At 61.1% G+C, this 19,982-nt stretch overlaps 2 protein-coding genes and 1 long non-coding RNA gene across 9 annotated transcripts; 2 read left to right on the plus strand and 1 right to left on the minus strand.

Moving 5' to 3' along the window:
• Positions 1 to 2,519: 2,519 nt before the first annotated feature.
• On the plus strand, positions 2,520 to 3,549 carry LOC139437085 (uncharacterized). The gene is made up of 3 exons (XR_011646653.1): positions 2,520 to 2,629; positions 2,927 to 2,967; positions 3,425 to 3,549. It is a non-coding gene; the product is annotated as an uncharacterized lncRNA (long non-coding RNA).
• A 1,031-nt stretch (positions 3,550 to 4,580) lies between these two features.
• On the plus strand, positions 4,581 to 6,736 carry GAPDH (glyceraldehyde-3-phosphate dehydrogenase). The gene is made up of 10 exons (XM_058282650.2): positions 4,581 to 4,751; positions 4,830 to 4,936; positions 5,055 to 5,145; positions 5,245 to 5,360; positions 5,463 to 5,544; positions 5,714 to 5,865; positions 5,963 to 6,041; positions 6,121 to 6,204; positions 6,285 to 6,382; positions 6,472 to 6,736. The coding sequence occupies exons 1-10, from the start codon at positions 4,596 to 4,598 to the stop codon at positions 6,539 to 6,541; spliced, it is 1,035 nt and encodes a 344-aa protein (XP_058138633.1). The 5' UTR covers positions 4,581 to 4,595; the 3' UTR covers positions 6,542 to 6,736.
• A 719-nt stretch (positions 6,737 to 7,455) lies between these two features.
• Positions 7,456 to 19,758, minus strand: IFFO1 (intermediate filament family orphan 1). Of its 7 annotated transcripts, none has more exons than XM_058282644.2 (9): positions 18,916 to 19,754; positions 15,191 to 15,251; positions 14,980 to 15,075; positions 14,081 to 14,221; positions 12,990 to 13,147; positions 12,794 to 12,914; positions 12,423 to 12,518; positions 8,964 to 9,094; positions 7,456 to 8,415 (listed from the first exon to the last, which is right to left on the minus strand). In XM_058282644.2, the coding sequence occupies exons 1-9, from the start codon at positions 19,707 to 19,709 to the stop codon at positions 8,319 to 8,321; spliced, it is 1,695 nt and encodes a 564-aa protein (XP_058138627.1). In that variant the 5' UTR covers positions 19,710 to 19,754; the 3' UTR covers positions 7,456 to 8,318. The 7 variants fall into 7 exon arrangements, with proteins under 7 accessions (XP_058138627.1, XP_058138626.1, XP_058138625.1 ...); XM_058282643.2 differs by having other exon boundaries at positions 7,456 to 8,419; positions 12,423 to 12,515; positions 18,916 to 19,753; XM_058282642.2 differs by having other exon boundaries at positions 7,456 to 8,419; positions 18,916 to 19,752.
• Positions 19,759 to 19,982: the final 224 nt, after the last annotated feature.

The raw sequence follows: 19,982 nt of genomic DNA on the forward strand, positions 1-19,982 counted from the left end.
GACATTTTTCATAAGCTTTTCATTTCCTCTCTCACACCAGCCCAGAATCAGAGTTATCAAACCAAAAAAGAAAGAGAGGATGAGGTTTCCCCACAGTCCTAGAGTCCCTCAGGATCTCAGAGAAGCTTCATGTGCCCTTAGCACCTCCTCTTTCCCATCTCACTCTCCCTTCCCTGCACAAACATGATTGCTCTGCTGTGCAGAATTAGAGCAGACTCCAGATCAGCCGTTCTTGACCTGGAGGCGATTTTGCCCCCACCAGGGGATATCTGGCAATGCCTGGGAGGCACTGTTAGCACCCAGTGGCCAGGGATATTGCTAAGCATTCCACAGTGCACAGGGCAGCCCCCCACAACAAAAAATTTTCTGGATTCTTTAATGTCACTATTTTTGAGATGGAGACACCTTGCTGTAGACCGAGCCCCCCACACACACACACCTCTAAAGAGGTGACTGACTTGGCTGGGCTGAGGATGGATCACGAGGTCCTCTGGCTCTGGAGAGGGAGGCAAGGTCTGTCCACCAGGGGCTCCTCATTAGGGTGCAGGGACTGCAGGAAGCCCAGCCCCTCAGGGTTCTACTGCTAAGCAGGCTGCCTCCAGAAGCCTGTCCACTCTACCTGCGCCCGTGTCTGTCTCCTCTGAGTCATCTGGACCAGGAGGCAGTCAAGACTGTTGTCTGCTGTCATGACAACAGCAGGCTGCCGCAGTAATAAGCCCTGGGCACTAAGCGTCCTTTCTTTTTCCTTGTGATGGAGGAAGGTAATGAAAAAATAGGGACAAGCAGGCAGCAAACGGGACGACAGTACCAAGGAATCATGCTTTGGGTAGCACAGTAGCACAGTAGGGCTCTTAAGGCCCTTGGCAGAGAAAGGGTTAATGATCCTGGTGGAACCACAGCCCAAAGGACTTGCTGCTGAGTCTCCAGTCTGCCAGGGCAGGGCCTTCTCCACCTCCCCTGCAGGGGTTCAAGCTCTAGGAAGCTCCCTCTGGAGTGTGATGCTCACCCCCGCCCCGGTCCCCATCAAGCTCCTCTTGCCCTGCTCTTGCTGTTCGCAAAAAGAAGCGTGAAAACAGCCGTGCAGTCGGCTGCCAGGCGTCGACTCAGCCATGGCTGCAGGCCCCAAGAAGGGCGGGCGGTCCCAGAAAGGCAAGGGACTGGGCTGGAGTGGGGGGGCCTTCCAAGCTAAGGTCGGCTAAACTTAGCCACAGGCTCTTCAGCTCCCGGGTAGGGGGCTGGTCTCAGGTTACTCTGAGCAGCTGAGGCCAGCATCCCCCTCCCCTGCACCTGCTGACCCGCAAGATCCACCCCCTCCCCCACCCCCACCCCAACCCCAACTCTAATTCGTCCTGTCCTTTGAACCCCAGCCCTTCCTCCATCCTCAGCTCACAATCCTGGCACAGCTCCGGCCCCTGGCCCCTCTAGGAGGGCGCAGATAGCTTCCTCTTTCTCATCTGGGGGGGGCGGGGCTGCTCCCTGCCATTTTTCCCCCTTCTGGACTGCTCACCCTGCCCCCACCGTCCCGCGGGCGCAGCCAGGATGCGGAGCGGGGAATCCCTGGCTCCCGGGCAGGCCTGCACGTCCCAGGACGGGGAGGGACTTCCGGCCTCACGTCCACCTCTCCGCCCTGGGCTGAAGGAGGTGAAGGGGGCGAAGGGGGTCACCATCTCCCCACCTGGGCGGCACAGCCCCCAGCTTCCCAGGTGTAACTTTGTGGGAGGCCTCGGGCCCTCCTCCCCTGGCCCAGCCCTCACCGGCGGTCCGGCCGCTGGGTCCCTCACGCCCACTCGGGCAGAGCTGCTGTGCGCACGGGGCCCGAGTGTCTGCCCCAGTTACCCGGCCTCCTGCCCGAGCCGCAGGGCACGGTGACCTTCAGCGCAGCAACCTCCCCCTCAAGTCCTCTCCGGAGCCTCCCCCTCAAGGGCCCCCAGTGTCCGGTGCCCAGCCCGGCCCCGGCCCGGAGAGGCGGGGGCCCGCGGAGGAGGAGGGGAAGTGGGGGCTGGGCAGGCCCCGCCGGAGGCGCACCGGCCCCTCCCAGCTCCGCGCTCCAGAGTCACTACCGAAGAGCCGCGACGAGCCGCTCCTCGGCCTTCGCGCCTCTCAGCCCTTGAGAAAGAGGAAGGGGGCTGGCAGCGTGCCGCCGCGAGCTGGCCGGGACTCCAGCTCCAGTCCCACATCCCACCAGTCCCCCGGGTCTCCCCGTTCCATCCGTGCAGCAGCTGCAACGTCCCTGGCTCCTGGATGTCCTCAGTTCCCACCAGGGCCACCGGCCTCGGGTCCAGAAGTCCCCGCGGGCCCACAGTCTCGTCCTAGGCACCGTCACCTATCACCGCGCGACCAGGCCGAGCTCAGCCCGTGCCCCCTCTCCGTCCCGGGGCGCATGCCCGTTGGAAAGAGGAAGGTCCCCGGCACCAAAAAAAAAAAAGGCGAGCGCCGCTACTCGCAGCTTTACGGGCGCACGTAGCTCAGGCCCCCGCGCGGGGGGCGGCCCCGGGCAGGCCGCGCGCGGGGCGGGTCCGCAGCCGGCCCCCCACCCCCCGCGCTTCTATAAATTGAGCCTGCAGCCTCCCCCGCCGCTCTCTGCCCCTTCCCGTTCGACAGACAGCCGCAGCTCTTCGCGCAGCGCCAGGTGAAAAAGGGGCGAGCGGGGCAAGGAAGGGCACGGGGCGCCTCTGGAAGGGGACAAGGAGGGGACGCGCGCGGCCAGCCCCGGGCTGGACCGGTGCGGCGCCGGGGCGGGCCTGGCTCCGGCCTCCGCATTGCAGGGGCTGCGGGGAGGACGTGAGGAGGCGCCGCGTGGGAATGGAGGCCGGGAGCTGGGGTGGGGGAGGGGAGGGGCTGCAGCACCCTTCGCCGTGGACCTCGTGGGCCGCGCTCGGGCGGGGACGCCGCGCCCTCCGGTGCTCATCTTCCTCTTTCTCCGCAGCCGCATCCCTGAGACAAGATGGTGAAGATTGGAGTAAACGGGTGAGTGGGGGGGCGGGATAGGGTGGGGCATTACGCAGCCCCCGCCGAATTGCATTTGCAGGTCTTGCCCGACTGGGGTCTCTGCCGTCGCGGGGGGGGAGGTGGGTGGGTGAGGGTGGCCGTCCTCACCTAAGGAGAACTCAAGGTCATACCTCTGACCTGGTCCAGGCAACCCCAAATAGCTCGGGGTCCCCCACCTTGCGGTTCTTGTAATTTCTCCCCTGCGGGGACGATCCGTCCAGAACCTTCCACTCCACCCGCCGCAGCGAAACAGGGGAGTCCCCAGTTCTCGCTTTATATCCATTCCCGTCACCCCTAGCCCGGTCGCCTTTCTTTCCTTCCTTTCCCCGCTCTGCTGGGTCACGTGGCAGGAGGGGAGCCCTTCCCCCACCATCCCCCTCCCCCAACCCGGCCCCCCGCACCGGGATGGAAAAGGCTCAGCTTGGTGCCTCCCCAGTGGGAGGTTTTATTTGCGGTGACCCAGCGGCCATGTTGCAACTGGGAAGGAAATGAATGAACCACCGTTAGGACAGCTTCCTCGCCCTGACGAGCCCTCTGCCTCAGTGGGGTGGAGTCCCCTTTATACGGTAAAGGAGGTGAGGCAAGGCTTTTTTCCTTGTTCTTCCTCTTGAGAGCGGGGACCTCGGAACTAAATCCTCCCTTAAGCTTCCAGGCAGGTGTTTCCCTCCAGGATGATGGTTTCCTGGGTAATTCTCTAATAAACCAAATCAATGGGCTTATTTACCAGGCGCCCTCTTGGTTTTGGTTTGGGTTTTTTTTTTTCTTTTTTGGAAAGGTGTGGGAGCTGTGGCTCAGTGCCAAGCTGGGGCAGCTGAGTCATGGCTAGCTAGAAATTTTCCACTGTAAGATGGCTCCTATAAGAGCAGCCCCTCTTCCCATCCATGCTTAGAGCTGACCCCAACCCTAAAGGCCAGTCCTGTAAAGGTCACGAGAAGGATTGGGTGTCCGGGAGCCGAGGGACTCCTGCCCTTCTCCCCATTCCATCTTCAGAAACCAGATCTCCCCCTCCACCCTAATCTGAGGTTAAATTTAGCTGCCTGACCTTTCTTGGAGCTGGGGGCCTGGGCTTCTCTTCCTCCCAGCACCCCCCACACACATCTGTTGCTACCACTCCTGGTTTTTGGAAAAGCCCTTGGAAGGGCAGTAGCAAATCTGAGCCCCAGGGCTGGGAGAGTTTGGTGCTGGATTTCTTTCCCTTCCACAGGAGGACTTGGAGAGGGGGGGAGCTTGCCCTGTCCAGTTAATCTCTAACCCTTAACTCCTGCCCTTTGAACCTGGGATGCTGACTGCGAAGGTCTCCCTAGAAGGGTGTAGCCTGAAGCTGGGCCAGGCAGGAGTACACGTTCCCAGGATGTGGAGGGTGTGATGAATGCCACGTGCCCAGGCTGGGTGGCAGTACCCTGCAGTGTCACTGTCCTTAAAGTGCTAGGGATGGGGAGGATGAGCTAGCTAGCCTCTACCTCTGATCACCTCACGGCTGGGTCAGAGCTTTACGTCACCACCATGCTATAAAGCCACCTTGGCCTGGCAGGGTTGCCCAGTGTAGATCAACTTAGACCTTTTAGAAATTTCTGGAGGTAGGAAATGTGTGCTACCCTGTTAACAGGATGCCTACCCAGGGGAAGTCTCCCCTACTCAAACCTTCTCACCCCCTCACCCTCAGATTTGGCCGTATTGGGCGCCTGGTCACCAGGGCTGCTGTGAACTCTGGCAAAGTGCAGGTTGTTGCCATCAATGACCCCTTCATCGACCTCAACTACATGGTGAGTGCCATCTGTGCCACTGAGGGGTGAGCAGAGCTTCCTGGGGCAGCCCCTTGAGGGCCTCATTTGTTCTCCCAGGTCTACATGTTCCAGTATGATTCCACCCATGGCAAGTTCAAGGGCACTGTCAAGGCTGAGAACGGGAAGCTTGTCATCAATGGGCATCCCATCACTATCTTCCAGGAGTGAGTTTAGAAGACAGTCCAGGAAGAAACTTGTTGGGTGGGGAGGTGCTGGGATGGGGTACCCTCTGGATACAGGGCGCCTCTGGTCCCAGATCTTCATCCTGTTCCTCCATTGTAGGCGAGACCCCGCCAACATCAAGTGGGGTGATGCCGGTGCTGAATATGTTGTGGAGTCCACTGGTGTCTTCACGACCTTGGAGAAGGCTGGGGTGAGTGGGCAGGGAGGTTAAAGCGGCGACGCGCTACCCTGAGGGCTGCTGACGACTAGGGAAGGTAGAACCTGGGTCTGTAACTTCTCCCGATCGCAGGCTCACTTGAAAGGTGGCGCCAAGAGAGTCATCATCTCTGCCCCTTCGGCTGATGCCCCCATGTTTGTGATGGGCGTGAACCATGACAAGTACGACAATTCCCTGAAGATCGTCAGGTGAGGCTGGCAGCGGGCAGCGCAGCGGGGGTGGCGGCGTGGCCAGCCTGTGCTGCGTGGTACGGGCTGTTCCTGGTCCCCTGACCTGCCTGCCTCTTCCAGCAATGCTTCCTGCACCACCAACTGCCTGGCTCCCCTAGCCAAGGTCATCCATGACAACTTCGGCATCGTGGAGGGACTCATGGTACCAGACTTGGGATCGGCTCTTCCCTCTTCCCTGCAACAGGGCCCCGGGTTGTTGGAGATCCCACAGGGTTGGCTCAAGCCCTCCACTCCCTTAATTTCTCCGTGAGGGGGGAGGCTGAGAGCTGGTGAAAGCCGTGTGGGGCCCTGACTCCCTCCATGTTTTCCAGACCACTGTCCACGCCATCACTGCCACCCAGAAAACTGTGGACGGCCCCTCCGGGAAGCTGTGGCGTGACGGCCGTGGGGCTGCCCAGAACATCATCCCTGCATCTACCGGCGCTGCCAAGGCGGTGGGCAAGGTCATCCCAGAGCTGAATGGGTAAGGTTCTCGCTGCTTTCCTGCCCTTGGCGCCTGGAGGCAGGCAGAGGCTGGAGGAACCGGCGTTGTGACCCTGCCTCCCTCGCTGTGCCCACAGGAAGCTCACTGGCATGGCCTTCCGCGTCCCCACCCCCAACGTGTCTGTCGTGGATCTGACCTGCCGTCTGGAGAAAGCGGTGTGTGTCAAGGTGGGGGGCCTTGGGGGGCAGTGGGGAGGTTGGAACTTGACTGACCATCTCGCACTTTCCTTACTAGGCCAAATACGATGACATCAAGAAGGTGGTGAAGCAGGCATCAGAAGGTCCCCTGAAGGGCATCCTGGGCTACACTGAGGACCAGGTACTGAGGTCGGGGAGCTCAGTGTCCACGTGGGCCCACCAAACAAGACCAGGTTCCCACGCTTAGCCCTCTCTCCCCAGGTTGTCTCCTGCGACTTTAACAGTGACACCCACTCTTCCACCTTTGATGCTGGGGCTGGCATTGCTCTCAACGACCACTTTGTCAAGCTCATTTCCTGGTATGTGCAGGAGAAAGCGCTCCTGAGCCTGACACCCCCTGGTGGAAGCTCAGAGAAAAACAGCCCTTACCCACTCGCTCTTCCTCCAGGTACGACAATGAATTTGGCTACAGCAACAGGGTGGTGGACCTCATGGTCCACATGGCCTCCAAGGAGTAAGAGCCCCTGGACCACCAGCCCCAGCAATGGTTGAGAGGAAAAGTGGCAGCTGCTGGGGAGTTCTGACCCCAACCTGATCCCCCAACACTGAGTACCACCATCCGCCACAGCTTCCATCCCAGACCCCCTGGAGAAAGGGAGGGGCTCAGAGGGCCCTACCTTGTCGTGTACCATCAATAAAGTATACTGTACCCAGCCTGCTGTCTGTGTTGCATTACCCACAGGCCTTAGGGTGATGGGAGGGAAGCGGGGCTGGTGCCCACTAAGGCACATGGGGAGCCCCGTGGAACACTGCATTCCTGGGAAGGCAGTGCAGTGCCCTTGAGGGCCTCTAAAGACCAATTCAGCAGTCTTTTAGGAAGAAGCTAAGCTTTGGTTTGCCCTCTTCCCGTGGTGCAAAGGCCACTTTGTCCCTTTGGTTAGATTATAACTGCCTAGTCACACCGTTCTGAAAGCTACCTGTCCCAGAGGGCTCTGTGCAGAGAAGGGAGTGGAGCCATGCTGGTCTGCAAAGCAGGCTCTGTTGGTGCCCATCTCCTAAAGTCTTCACAAGGATCAGGTTGGGTACAGCTCCATGGAGCCCCACAGGCACACGCAGTGCGGATTACTGCCCACCTGTAGTAGATGAGCTGAGCGATGCGCAGGAGTCTTACATAATAGACCCCTAGGAGGACCATTCCTATTGCCATCAGGTGAGGTGCAGGGGCTTAGAGGGCAGGTGTGGGCTTGGGCCTGGGTTCAAATCCTGACTGCCACCTAACTAGCTCCATTACTTTGAGCAAATAAATGGTCACCTCCCTGGTGTCGGTGTTACACATCCTAAGATGGAAATGATGCATCCCTCTTCATAGCGTTAGAAGGGACTGCAGCTAATACCCAAAGTGCTTGAAACAGTGACACGAGGGCTCAATGAATACTCGCCAGTTGCGTTATTATTAGAGTCAAGTGTCAACTCAGCACAAGCCTCCTGGACAGAATGCTGAGCTGTCGTTCCCAAGCACTGCTCCCAATGGCTCCAAGCTTCTTTCCAAAGCAACATCTTCTCAGCCTGCGGCTGCAGGGGAGACGCCAGCTGTGGCAGCTGAGGCTTGAAGAGTGTGCACTTGTGTGCATGACGCAAACATGCATGCACGCGACAGGTCTTCAGTCAGCAGTGACGGGGGATGAGCAGGAGCTCAAGCTCCTGCCAGGGCACTGCATGGGCTCCCCTCAGAAGCCGAGGCCACCTCCACGGGCGGCACTGAGGCCCCTTTACCGCACAGCACTTCCCCAGGGCGTGCTTCCCACCACATCCACTCCAGAGGCGGCCGAGACACCAAGGGAGGGGCGGAGAGGCTGCCCCGGCCTCCCCCTCCCTCCACAGCAGCCTGCTGGCTGCACAAGCCACGGCACTTTCAGCTTGAGCCACTGCATACCAGTGCCTGGGCAGGTAGCACCAGTATGGAATCAGACCGGGGCTGGCTCTCCGCCCCAGGGATGGAGGGCCCCACGCTCACATTCCTCACAACGAGAAGCCAGGGGCCGCCATCCAGTCCAGCAGCGTTTGAGAGAGGCAAAAATAGCAGATACCCACCCAGGAAGGCGGGTGCAAGTGGCCCCAGGAGGCCAGGGCCAAGGCTAGCCCCGCACCCCGAACCCTGGAGAGGACAGGGGAGGAGTGCCCCGACCCCCCGGGCCTGGCTGGGTGCGGGGGACAGCGGGGCCCTTCCTGGGGCCCTCCCGCCCCCTCAGCCTCGCAGGGGGACGCCACAGCGGGGAGCAGGCAGAGTTCCCTATCTCAGGGAGCTGTCAGATGAGACCTCGCGATCGGAGTCCTCAGCCTCGCTAGGCGCTGGCGGCGGGTCGCTAAGCGGGACCGCAGTGAAAGCAGGAGACTTTCTAGAAGAAAACACCAGCAGTCACTTTGGGCGGGACCAGAGGCCTCATTCGCCAGCAGGCAGGTGACAAAACTCCAAGGGTCGGAGGGTCACTCAGGAGCGCCTCCCGGCAGAGCTGCCACCAAGCTCTTGCCTGCTTTATCTCTGTCTCTAGCATTTTTGTGGCTTTTGTGTTAATTTTTTTGTTGAAATATAACCTACACAGGGTCAAATGCACAAAGCATGGCCCTGACTCCCTGTACAAATCTGCCCCCACATCCTTCTGCTCCCGGTCAGTGTCTAAGCGGCCTCGAGCCTGGGCTGGGGGCTTCGGGAAGTGCCCCTGGTGGGGCAGACGCCCCATCCAGCTGCTGTGGGACAGAAGCGTCCTCCTGAGCTGTCAGCCTGGGCCAGACATCCCAGGTGACCCCCAAGGGCAGCCCGCGACAAAAGACGAGCGGGGTCCCTGCTAAAGGGCTTCGGGGCCTGCCTGCCAAGGGGCTCTGCTGCACCCACCTCCCTGCTGCGCCCTGGGCGGGCCCGAGGACAGAGGAGGGGGCCCTTACCGGTCCCCGGACTGGGTGATGAGCCTGCGGCAGGTCTCCATCTGCACGTCCAGGCCCCGCTTCATGCTGCACATCTCCATGTACTCGTGCAGGTGCCGGTTCATGTCGTTCTTGGCTGTGGCCAGCTCCAGCTGGGGCAGGGGCAGGGCAGGGCCACGGGGGTTAGCGGGCGCGGGGCGGGCAGGGGCCCCACGGGGCCTGCTCCGGAGCCCCAGGAGGCTAACCCGCCCAGACCAAGGGCTCAGATTTAACAAACCAGACGGTGGCAGAAAGTACTGGAAGTGCTATGCTTCCTTCTGCTCTGCCCGGGGCTCTCAGCCTACAGAGGCAAGCAAAGGTATCTGCTCCAGGCCCACGTTCTTCTAAAGAGCAGTGAGGAAGGAACGAGAACCAGGGCAGGGGGGGCAGTCTCATAGGGGCAGTCTCATGAGCACAGGGGCGCCACTGGGGGCTGACGTGCCTTTTTTGGGGTTCGCCTGGGGCACAGTTCAGCCTTCACCCCCTCTATGATGTTGTAGCAAGTCTGTCTGCCTTGCTACTGAGGCGCAGGCTCCTGGCACCTCCTGGGACTGAACGCACCGGTTAACGGGGGGCCTAAAGGAGGACCCCTGTGTGGCTGGTGGAAGGGGCTCCGTTCCCTCTACTTCTCCTTATTGCTTCTCACTTGCAAGCCATTTTCAGAGACTAAAAGAAAGACCAGCATGCTGAGTGTGTCCTTCTGATTAGAAGATGTGTCCCAACTGAGGAAGTGTAAGATGTGAAGCAACGTGGGGCTCCGAGTCAAGGACACAGGGGCCCCCTCTGAGCACAGGGCCAGGGGCTGGGCAGCAGACACGCCCTGAGGGAGAGCCGGGGGCAGGGGACGAGGCGGCAGGAGGTGCTGGGTACAGAGCACAGGGGCTAGAAGGAAGCAGAATCAACCAGCCACTCGGAGGTGATCGCTTGACTGCCTGAGAGCAAAGGGAAAGAAAGGGTAGGGAGCCACGCACGGAAAACCTACACTGCACGGAGAGAGGCTGGGACCGTGGAGAAGGTAGCCGGGTCACAGGGCGGGACAAGGGCAGTAGCCGGTCAGGACAGGAGCATTTGGGATGAGATGTGGCCTGGGCAGGTCAAAAGCCCTGGTGAGCTCGGCTAGAAGGGCCGACTTGCTCCCCGAGCTGGATGCAGCAAGCAGGGGAGCAGGCGCGCCGACTGTTCCATCTGGGAAGAAAATGTGATGGCACCAGCTCTCGGACACACAGCTGCCACCCACGGCCCGCTGCCTCCATCTTGGGAAAGCCAGGGGGGAGGGGGCTGGTTTCTGAAACCCATCACTCAGGTGGGCAGGGAGGAAGGGAACGAACCAAATATATTCTATCAAAATACAGGCTTACTACTGCCTCCAGCCCCTCTACGTATCTGTATGTACCCCCTTAATTCAGAGGCAAAGCAGGGGTGAGGTGAGGAGATGCTCGCAGGAGATAGCCTCGGCAAGCTTCAACGAAAACCCCATATGTGCTGTGTGCTGAGGGGTGGGGTAGGAACAGGAGCTGTGGGGGGGGGGGGCAGGGGAGAAGTCCCCTCCCCAGGCCCTGCCCTCAGCGGGCGATGATGGGTCCTTGCCTCCATCTCAGGGCCCCAGAGATGAGGGGTCACAAAGACAAAAGAACCCCGCAGCTGCACTGGGTCACCAGGGACAACCAAAGCCCCAGGCAGCTGGCTTCCCATTCCTCCTCACGTCATTCCTACTGGCAGAGGAGAGGAACTCGATGGCTCAAAAGTCTTCAAGGGCACATGCCCGTCTAGGTTTGCTTTTCTTTCTTTTCAGGTCATGTTTGGAGCTCAGCACTTTGGGTCCAGGGGAAGAGGCGGGCAGGATGGCAGCCCCGGGCCGCTGCTCTAAGGCCCTGCTGGGGTGAAGGTACAGTGGAAACAGCAAACCTTCAGCCCCAACCAAAAGAGGCCGCAGGAAGCCGGGTAAGGAAGGACGGAGCACGAGCCAGCGGGACAGGCACACATGGGAGAGTGAGCCTGGCTGTGCCCTGGAAGCTTAGCATCTGTCCGCCTGGCCGAAGAGAGGGCAGGTTTCACTCAGAGGAGCAAGGCCATTTGACGTGTGGCGCGAGGGCGGGCACGTGGGAAATCAGCTTCTCGCCTTCCTCCTCACGAGGCAGGCAGTGGAGAACAGTGGAGCCTGCCCCGTGGGCCTAAAGAGAGGCTGAGCTCGGCACAAGTCGCCCGGCCTCATCCCAGGTCAGAGGGCACGGGACAGGGCCACCTCCCACACCGGAGGGGTCCCCGGAATCACACCCGCCCCCCACACACAGCCGCCTCCACTCGGGTGGGGGGATCCACAAGCCCTTCTCGTCGCCCCTGAGGTCTAGGGCTGAAGTTACAGGGAAAGCCCCAGCTCCACCTGCCCTCTCCACCGGGCCCCTCAGGTCTACGGCAAGAATGGAAAGTTCGAGTCCAGCCCTGAGTGCCGGGCACTGACATCATAAGACTACCACGCCACCCGTGACGGCGTGCTGCCCAGCAGGCAGGCTGTCCTGAGCTCTTTTTTTTTTTTTCCCTTAAGGAGGTACCAGGGGGAAACGGACTTTGGCCCAGTTGTTGGGGCGTCCGTCTACCATATGGGAGGTCCGCGGTTCAAACCCCGGGCCTCCTTGACCCGTGTGGAGCTGGCCATGCGCAGCGCTGATGCGCGCAAGGAGTGCCATGCCACGCAAGGGTGTCCCCCGCGTGGGGGAGCCCCATGCGCAAGGAGTGCGCCCGTGAGGAGAGCCGCCCAGCGTGAAAAGAGAGTGCAGCCTGCCCAGGAATGGCGCCGCCCACACTTCCCCTGCCGCTGACGACAACAGAAGCGGACAAAGAAACAAGAGAAGCGGACAAAGAAACAAGACGCAGCAAATAGACACCAAGAACAGACAACCAGGGGAGGGGGGAAATTAAATAAATAAATAAATCTTTAAAAATAAAAATAAAAATAAAAAAAAAGGAGGTACCAGGGACTGAACCCAGGACCTCATACATGGGAAGCAGGCGCTCAAACAGTGAGCTACTTCCACTCCCCAATGAGAGATGGTTTTATCATTTGTTTTGTTTTGATTTAGGAGGCGCCGAGGATCAAACCGGGGACCCTGTGCGTGGGAAGCAGGCGCTCAACCACTTGAGCTGCACCCATCCCCTGTCCTAAGCTCTTGATGTGCATTATTTCATTTGAATCTCACAACAACAACTCTATTGGGGGGGGGGTATTATTAAGACCAGGCTCAGAGAGAATAAGGATGGACAGGCAGAGTGCCTGCAGGTAAGTGGGCGCTGAGGCCAACCCACGTTCCACCCTGGCAGCGGGAGGCCGTGAGAACCCACCGTGGGTGCTGCCGCTGGGAGGCCACTGCTCCCCTGGCGAGAAGGGCAGGGCCTGCAGCGCCCGCACGACCGGCGGGGCCCCGTGGCCTTCGCGCAGGCCCTTACCTCTATCTGGTCAATGGTTTCCTGGTATTCCTTCTCCCGGGTTTTGAACAGGGACTCGGTGTCCTTAATCACCTTCTCCAAACTGTCTTCCTGCTGCTGGAGAGGAAAGGGGAGCAAGGGGGAGGTCAATGGCGGGGGCGGGGGGGACGACGACGGACGGAGGGACAACGACGAGGGATGGGGGGGGCACATCACAGGGCCAAGAGGGGGAGAGACAGAGAAAGGCGGTTAACGGAAGCTGGAGAAGGAAAAGAAAAAGGTTAAAGGAGCAGGGAGCGGCAGTGGAGGACGACAGCCACATGGGGACATGGCGTGGGGGGGGCGGTGTGCGGGCGGGGCGGAAGCGGAGGGCGGGCGCCGGGAGGGGTTACCTCTCCCTGGGCCTCTGCAGCTGCCATGGCATAGCCTGAGAAATCCTCCCACAGCAGCAGGGTCTCCTCAGTCTCCTCCCAGGTCAGGCTGTCACAGTCGTCCTCAAAGTCATACTCCCGCCTAGAGACGGGAACCCTCGTGTCAGGGCGGGGCCTGCCTCCTGGAGGAGGGGCGCTCAGGGGCCTGGGGACTCACAGCTGGTTGAGCATGCGCTGCATCTCCTCGTTGAGGCTCAGGGCCGCGCTCTCCTCCTCCTCCCCCGCGGGCGGGCGGGGCCCGTCACTCTCCGACAGGGAGGGCTCCTCCTCGCTGGCAGCCTTGCGCTCCCGCTTCCGCCCCCCCATGGCTGGGACCTTAATGGGAGACAAGTGCAGAGACTACAGAGACAAGGCCGGGGGTGGGGGGGGCGGCCGGGCGGGGCGGACATGAACCAGCGGGGGGCGGGGCAGACACAGGGAAGAGACGCAGCTACAGCAAGAACAAACGAGGAGAGTTACCAAGACACACACAGACACGGATGAGATGGGGACAGAGCTGCAGACCGAGAAGGAAGAAAGAGAAGAAAGAGAGAAAAGAGAGTAGTAAGATAAGGGGAGGGATGGCTGGCTGCACCCACACTAAGACGTGTGGGATGGCTAAAGAGGGTGTGGGGTTTCTCTTTGCTCCTAAAAAAAAAAAAAACTTTCTAATGTAATGAGTAAAAAGAAAGTTTTAGGGCTGCGAGGCAAAGGAAGGTACAGTGTTTTCAAAGAAGAATCTGAATCACATCCAGATCCGGAAAGCCAAAGAGAAGGGAGAGGAAGAAATTAAGGAAAGAGAAAGACAGGAAAAAGGGAGGAAGGGCAAGGAAACTAGGAAGGGAAGAGGAAATCAGTGCTAAAAGGCCCCGTGGGTCAGAACTGATAGCCAAACCACTGGCAGATTTTAGAGGCTGGGACTGGGGCCTCGAGGAGCTCGAGCGAGATCAAAACTAACCAGCTTCTTCTGTGGAGAAAGCAAGAGAGATGAAAGGGAGAGAGGAAAGGAAGCAGACAGAGGAGAGAGGGGGAAGGAGAGAGAGGGTGTTAGAGGCAGCTTCCAGAACCTCTCTTCAGGGGCTGAGCCTTGCCCCCCAGCCTAGTCCCACTTGGGTCCCCCGTGGCCAGGATAAGGACGCCCCAGGAGGCGGGGCCCGAGCGCCAGCCAGCAGCCAGGCAGCGGGACTTCCGGGCACTGGAGGGGCAGGGCCGGGGGGCCCGGGGCCAGGCCTGCCCCTTCCCAGGGCCCAGGGCAGCCCTGGCTCTCACCTGGAACATCTTGATCATATCCTCGCAGTTGCGCTGCTGGGCCACATCGCACAGCTTGGCGGTGATGTCGATGCGGCGGCAGATGTCCATGTCCACCTTCATGGCCTTCTCCTGGATCTTGGTGTCCAGCTCCGACAGGTTCTGTCCAGGGAACACGCAGAGCGGGGAGGGGGACCTGTGAGGCCCGCAAGATCCTCCTCGTCCTTCCAATCCTGTCACCGTCACCCCCTTCTCGAAGATGGAAGACGCCGCTGAGGCCTCCGAGCAGGATGCCCACGTAACCACCCTGCGTCTCTTTGCGCCCCTATCGGGCTGCTCCTGCAGCTGCCACCCTGGCCAGCCGGGGAGTCCCTGAGGGCATGTCCAGGGCTGGGACAAGCAGGTGCCCTCTGTCAGGCTGGGCACTCTCAAACCAGGACAGCAGGCCTGACCCGCCAGGAAATGACATCCCCAGGGAGAGAGAACCGGGAGGTGCAAGAGTGGAGAAGGTATTCTAACAATGAGCGTGCCAGTGGTAGCAGTGAACAGTTATTTAGCACTAAGCGTGTGCCAGGCAATGAGCTAATCTAAGCACATTATAATTTCACAATAACTGTGCAAAGCTAATGCCTGCTCTCCCCCTTCCACAGCTGAGAAGTCGGAGACAGAGAGAAGCTAAGGACTCGCCCAAGGCCACGCTGCCGGCAGGTTGCATAACTGGAATGTGAACTACGCTGCCTGGCTCCAAACCGGAGCCTTTACTAACTGCTTTCTGGCTCCTTCTTTTACTCTAGAAGTAGGGAGCAGAAGGGGGAAAAAGCGGGAGGACAGAAAGGGGGCAGGGAGGGCCCGTGGGCAGGGGAGCAACAGGCCTCGCCTGGAAGGGCGCGCCCGGCGGAGGGCGGCGTGGCGGCACTCACGTTGCTCATGAGCCCCTTGAAGACCACCAGCTCGGCTTTCAGCTGCTCCACCTTCAGCGCCAGCTCTTCCTGGCAGGCGTCGGCCTCTTGGGCTTCCTACAGCCAGGGGGAAACCCTGACGTCAGTGGCACTGCCAGTGCTGGACCGTAGAGAAGACAAAGAGGGACGGGGCGGCGGCACCAGGGCCGAGGGGCAGCGGGCGCCCCCTCACCTCCTGCAGCTCGGCCACGCGCTCCTGCAGCTGTATCCGAACCGTGTACTCCTCTTCCCACCTGACAGACAGTGGGGAGAACTTAGGTCTGGAGTGTCCCTGCCCCCAGCCCCATTTCCCACCTCTCCGGCTCAGGCCTAAGGCCCAGGTCTGGCCCGCCCAAGCGGGAGGGGCTGTGCCAGGCCTGGGCGGCAGCCCCCACGCTTCCCAGCAGGCGCAGAGCTCAGCTGCCTTCCTGTCACCTCCGGGCCTCACACCGACAAGTCAAGAGCCCCGCTCCCGTGCCCCTCCCAGACAGGCCCGGCTCCGGCCTCCTCACCCACCTTCCTGCCACGCCAGGCCACCAGGCCACCCAGCCCAGTCGCCCCCCGTCAGTGGCACAGATCTAGCCTCCCGCCTCCTGCCCGCACCACCACCCTCCAGCCTGCCGCCCTGCCTCTGCTGGCCCCATCAGCCCTCAGCAGCGTCCGAGGGACACACTGCACCACCAGAGTCGGTCAAGAGCTGGTAGGAGGTGCCAGAGTCCGATCCCCACAAGCTCGAAACGCCTCCCACCCCGAACCCCCTCGAAGGGAGCCTGAGGGCGACAGGGCTGGCCCGGGACTTGGAAGGCCTCCAGCAGCAGTGGAGCGGTGGCTCGCAGGGCCTGTGCTCACATCTGACCCCGAGGGAAGGGAAAGCGGATCCTGCAAGGGGCCTGCTGAACTTGGTGCATCCCCTGGATCCCCGGGGGTCCCGGGGGTCCAGTGGCCTGAATTCAGAGACTCAGGACCACAACAAGCAGGCAGAGAGGCGCTCAGCCACAGGGCAGGGCTAGGACACAGGTCCCAGGCTCAGGTCTGCAAGTGTTCAAGCCGACCCTCAGCTGGGGCGCGCTCTACTACATCACAGCGCCGCGGGGGGGCAATGCCACTGCTGAGGATCTGGCCGTCACTGCAGGACCCCACAAGCCAGCCAGCCGGGAGAGCAGAACTTTCTAGACCCTAATTCGTAAACGCCCATCACTTCTGCCACATTCTGGAAAAGCTGCTTCCAGCCTTGAAAAGGAGAGAAACTGCACCAAGAGAGAAACTTCAATCGCAGCAGGGCGGTTAGGAGGCAGGAAAGAGGATGGCAAGAAACCCGAGAGGACCGAGTCTGCAGCCTGGGGTTAAATCCTGCCGGGCCCCTGGGCTGAATCGCGGCTCTCCGCCGCCCCGGGCCCGCCCTCCAGCCCGGCCGTCCGCACTGCAGTCTTCCTAATAATAACTCCTCCATCAGCGCCGCCCCTCCCTGCTGGGGCGGGGGGGGGGGGGGGGGGGGGGGGACGAGGCTGCCAGCCCTGCCACCACCCTGCCAGCCCTGGCGCAGCCCGGCGCCCGGCCCACCCTTCCCTGCTGGTCCCCACGTGGCCCTCTCCTGTTTTGCCCACACTCTCATTCAGACAATCGGGGTCCGGGAAGGGCCCTAGGAGCAGGGGCTATTTCTTTCCCTAGATGAAACCCTTCTCTTTCCTTGGCCTCGGCTTCTGCACCACATGAAGGTAAGGGATGCAGCACCCCTGGACCCCCGGAGCCGACAAGACCCTGAACAAAGAAAGCAGACTGACAAGGGGACGAGCACCCTGGACCAGATGTGTCAGGGAGGATGAACCCAACAAATTCAGGTCGTTAAGATTAATAATTAAGATTAATCTAAAGAGGTAAAAATCTGAAAAAAAAAAATCTGGAAGCACACTAGAATTCTAGCCACTTTAGAGTCAGATTTTCACTCACACGTGTTTATTTTGAGTACTGTTCAAATCCAGTCTCATTTACAAGATTCCCTTCATTTGAGAAACTTCCAGAACTTGAGAAACTTCTGTGGATTCTGCATTTACCAAATACCTCTCTTCCAAGGGAACTGTACCCCTGAGCTGAAGAGAAAAGGCAGGGGCCACTCCTGCCCTGAATGAATGAAAACTGAGGTCAGGAAGAGACCCGCCCAGGGTCACGGAAGCAAGGCAGCTGAAAGAGCAGGCAGCTCCTTCCCAGGTCAGTGCTGGTGAGAGGCGTTAGATGTTATAAAGAGGAGGACAGGGCAGGGGTCTGGCAGGATGAGCAGGCACCAGGCTCACGCCCCATGCCCCAAGCCCCACACCCCACACGAGTCCAGCCACAGGGCCTTCTGCTCAGCCACCGACTGCAGAGTGATGAGCTAATCAGTCCCCAAGGAAGAACTCTTGACTGCCCAGGACAGCTGGACCAAGGACAAACACTCTTACAGTTTAAAAAAACAAATGTCCCGGAAAACAGCAGTTGTTTCTGTGGTTGTGGACGTATTCCAGAACTGTCCATGTGCCACTGCTGACTGCATTCACCACCTCCTGCAGGGGCAGGGGCGGGCTGGCTCTGGGTAGGATCTGAACATCAGGCTTAGGGCAGCTGAGACCCCCAAGGACACTTGTAACAGAGTCTACGACTGAGGAAGCCAGCATGAGGACACCGCTCGGCCTCAGAAAGCCCGCTGACCTCTGAGCTGGCAGCTCTGGCCTGTCTCTGAAGGTCGTCCGCAGACCCAGCATCATGTCCCTGACCCCTCAGCCAAGCCCCATCAGCCACTCACCCCCGGGCACTCAGCCCTGCTCCCAGCAGAGTCCCAGCCTGCCCCCAGGGGGTTGGAGGAGCTGAAATAAGCAACTCCAGGCCAGGTTCAACCTGAAGGCCCCAAAACCAGAGGCTCCTCCCAACTGTCATCCTCCTCGGCCGTGGCACTGATCGAGGACTCGTGCTCACTGATCCTGCCCCAGCAGCCTGGCTGTCAGCCATCGTAAGGAGCCCGCCTGGGGGACAGCCCTCACCAGCATGGCGTGCGTTCCCCTGTCCCCTCGCGCCGCCCCACGGGGTTCCTCTGGGACAGCACCATCCCCACCGTGAGCGACGGGGCCAGCCCGCTGCGCCCTCACGCTCGGAGGGTGCGCCCAGGGGTGTCCCTAGCGCCAGCTTTCCCTCCTCAGCCCCTCCGCTTCCTCCACTTCTGACAGCTTCCACTCCCCCTCTGGCCACCACCAGCCCCTTTCCCTCTCCCTAGGGAATTCCCTTTACTCCTTCTGTACCCCCTCTTTTGGTCCACTCCAGAAAAAGCCTCCAGGTCCCCAGAAGCCTTTCGTGTGGAACCAGCTCGGGTACCCAGTTTCCAGCGACGTTGCTTTGGGAAACTGGGGGCAGAGGCAGGACCACCCAGTGCAGGGTGCGGCCCCCCGCCTCACCACCCCTTCCAATTTCACTTAATTCAGGATCCTAAATTAAAGTTCTCTCCTTGGCCTCTTTTGATCAGCATGTGGAAGTTATGGTGGGAGAGGAGAAGCCCTACCCAGATGCATACCTCTCAGACCCGCTGCCCTGTCACACTCCAAAAAAAGCCCCCAGCTCACATAGTCACCAAACACTGCAGCCTACGGTGACACAGAAACGCCAGAAAAACGTAAATGCCCCACATTGTTGTGCTCCTAGCATCTTCCTGTCACGAGTGTCACTTCTGCATTCCCTGTGGATTCCAGTCCCCAGGCTCCAGGGCCACCGACTCTGGAACCCCTGAGGCCACAGGCTGAACTTTCTCTGCTCTTCCTCGCCCCTGCTCTTTGGGCCCCACTGCTCTCCTCTCCTGACCCCAGGCCGAGGCCCAGCCCTGGTGTTTGCGGCATGACCCTGAACGCTGTTCCCACCTCCCGAGCCCGTGTCCTTGGTCTTCGGACCCCCAGTCCCTACCTCCGCTTGTACTCGTCCCGCTCCCGCTTCACTTTGGCCAGCACGTTGTAGAGCGCGCGGATCTCGGGCGTGATGGTGTCGATCTGGACGCCCACCCCGTCGGGGTGCACCCACGACAGGCCGGGCCCTTGCACCAGAGTGGGCTCCAGTCCCGGCCCGAGGCGGCGGGCGTGCGAGAAGGACCAGATGGTGCCGGGCATGAAACGGGCAGACGAGGAGTAGGCGGCGGAGGCGGTGGCTGCGGCGGCGGCGGCCAGGGAGGTGGCGGGCGGGGCGCCGGCCGCGGGGGGCGCCGGGGGCCCGGCTGGCGAGCGCGCGGGCGAGCCCAGGCCCCGCGCCGACGGGGCGCACACGGCGGCCGGCCGGGCGCCCAGGGGCAGCCCCAGGGGCCGGATGGGGCTGACGAAGCCGGTCTGCACGGCCTGGTCGCGGCGCGCCGGGCCCCGCCGGCCCTGCTTACCCTCCTCCAGCGCCTGCTGCAGCTGCTTCTCCAGCAGCCGGTTCCGGCGCTCCAGCTCGTGCACCTTGGCCAGGAAGCAGCGGAAGCGCAGGTTCAGGGTCTTGAGCACGTTGATGTTGGAGCCCAGGTCGTTGCGGAGGGCCATGGCGGCGGGGGGCGCCGGGCCCGGCCCGGGCGGCGAGAAGGCGGCGGGGCCGGCCGGGGCGAGCGGCGCCGGGGGCAGGTCCCCTCCCCCGGGGAAGTGGTCGCCTCCCAGGGGGTCCCCCAGCGGCCCCGCCAGGCCCTGCTGCTCCTGCTGCAGGAGGAAGAGGTTGGGGCCGAATAACGGGTTCATGGCTGCGCCTTCTGCTGGGAGACGGAGACGGGTACCGGAGCAAGGATGGAGGGCGACCGAGAAGAGCCAATGAGGCGTCCGGGGGGGGCGCGGCAGCCAATCAGAGGCCCGGAGGGAGGGGCAGAGGTCAGGGAGGCGGGGAAGAGCGGAGAGGAGGCCAATGGAAGGCCGAGATCGGAGGCTCGGAGGTTGGGACCTGGACCTTTCCGGGTCTGAGGCCGATTCCAGAGCCCAAGAGCCCCAGCCCGCCCCTGGGGCCAATGCGACCCTTGG

This window comes from Dasypus novemcinctus, chromosome 20, assembly GCF_030445035.2.
Source record: "Dasypus novemcinctus isolate mDasNov1 chromosome 20, mDasNov1.1.hap2, whole genome shotgun sequence".
NCBI classification, from domain to species: Eukaryota; Metazoa; Chordata; class Mammalia; order Cingulata; family Dasypodidae; genus Dasypus; species Dasypus novemcinctus.

Excerpts from the sequence above, each read along its gene's own strand:
- IFFO1 (XM_058282642.2), bottom strand. The coding sequence starts at position 19,709 with ATGAACCCGTTATTCGGCCCCAACCTCTTCCTCCTGCAGCAGGAGCAG. Across the intron at positions 12,519-12,793 it reads CTGCAGAGGCCCAGGGAGAG|CAGCAGGAAGACAGTTTGGA; the intron begins GTAACCCCTCCC and ends TTTCCTCTCCAG. Across the intron at positions 8,420-8,963 it reads ATCACCCAGTCCGGGGACCG|AAAGTCTCCTGCTTTCACTG; the intron begins GTAAGGGCCCCC and ends GTTTTCTTCTAG.
- GAPDH (XM_058282650.2), top strand. The coding sequence starts at position 4,596 with ATGCCTACCCAGGGGAAGTCTCCCCTACTCAAACCTTCTCACCCCCTC. Across the intron at positions 4,937-5,054 it reads CCCATCACTATCTTCCAGGA|GCGAGACCCCGCCAACATCA; the intron begins GTGAGTTTAGAA and ends CCTCCATTGTAG. Across the intron at positions 5,866-5,962 it reads GTCATCCCAGAGCTGAATGG|GAAGCTCACTGGCATGGCCT; the intron begins GTAAGGTTCTCG and ends CTGTGCCCACAG.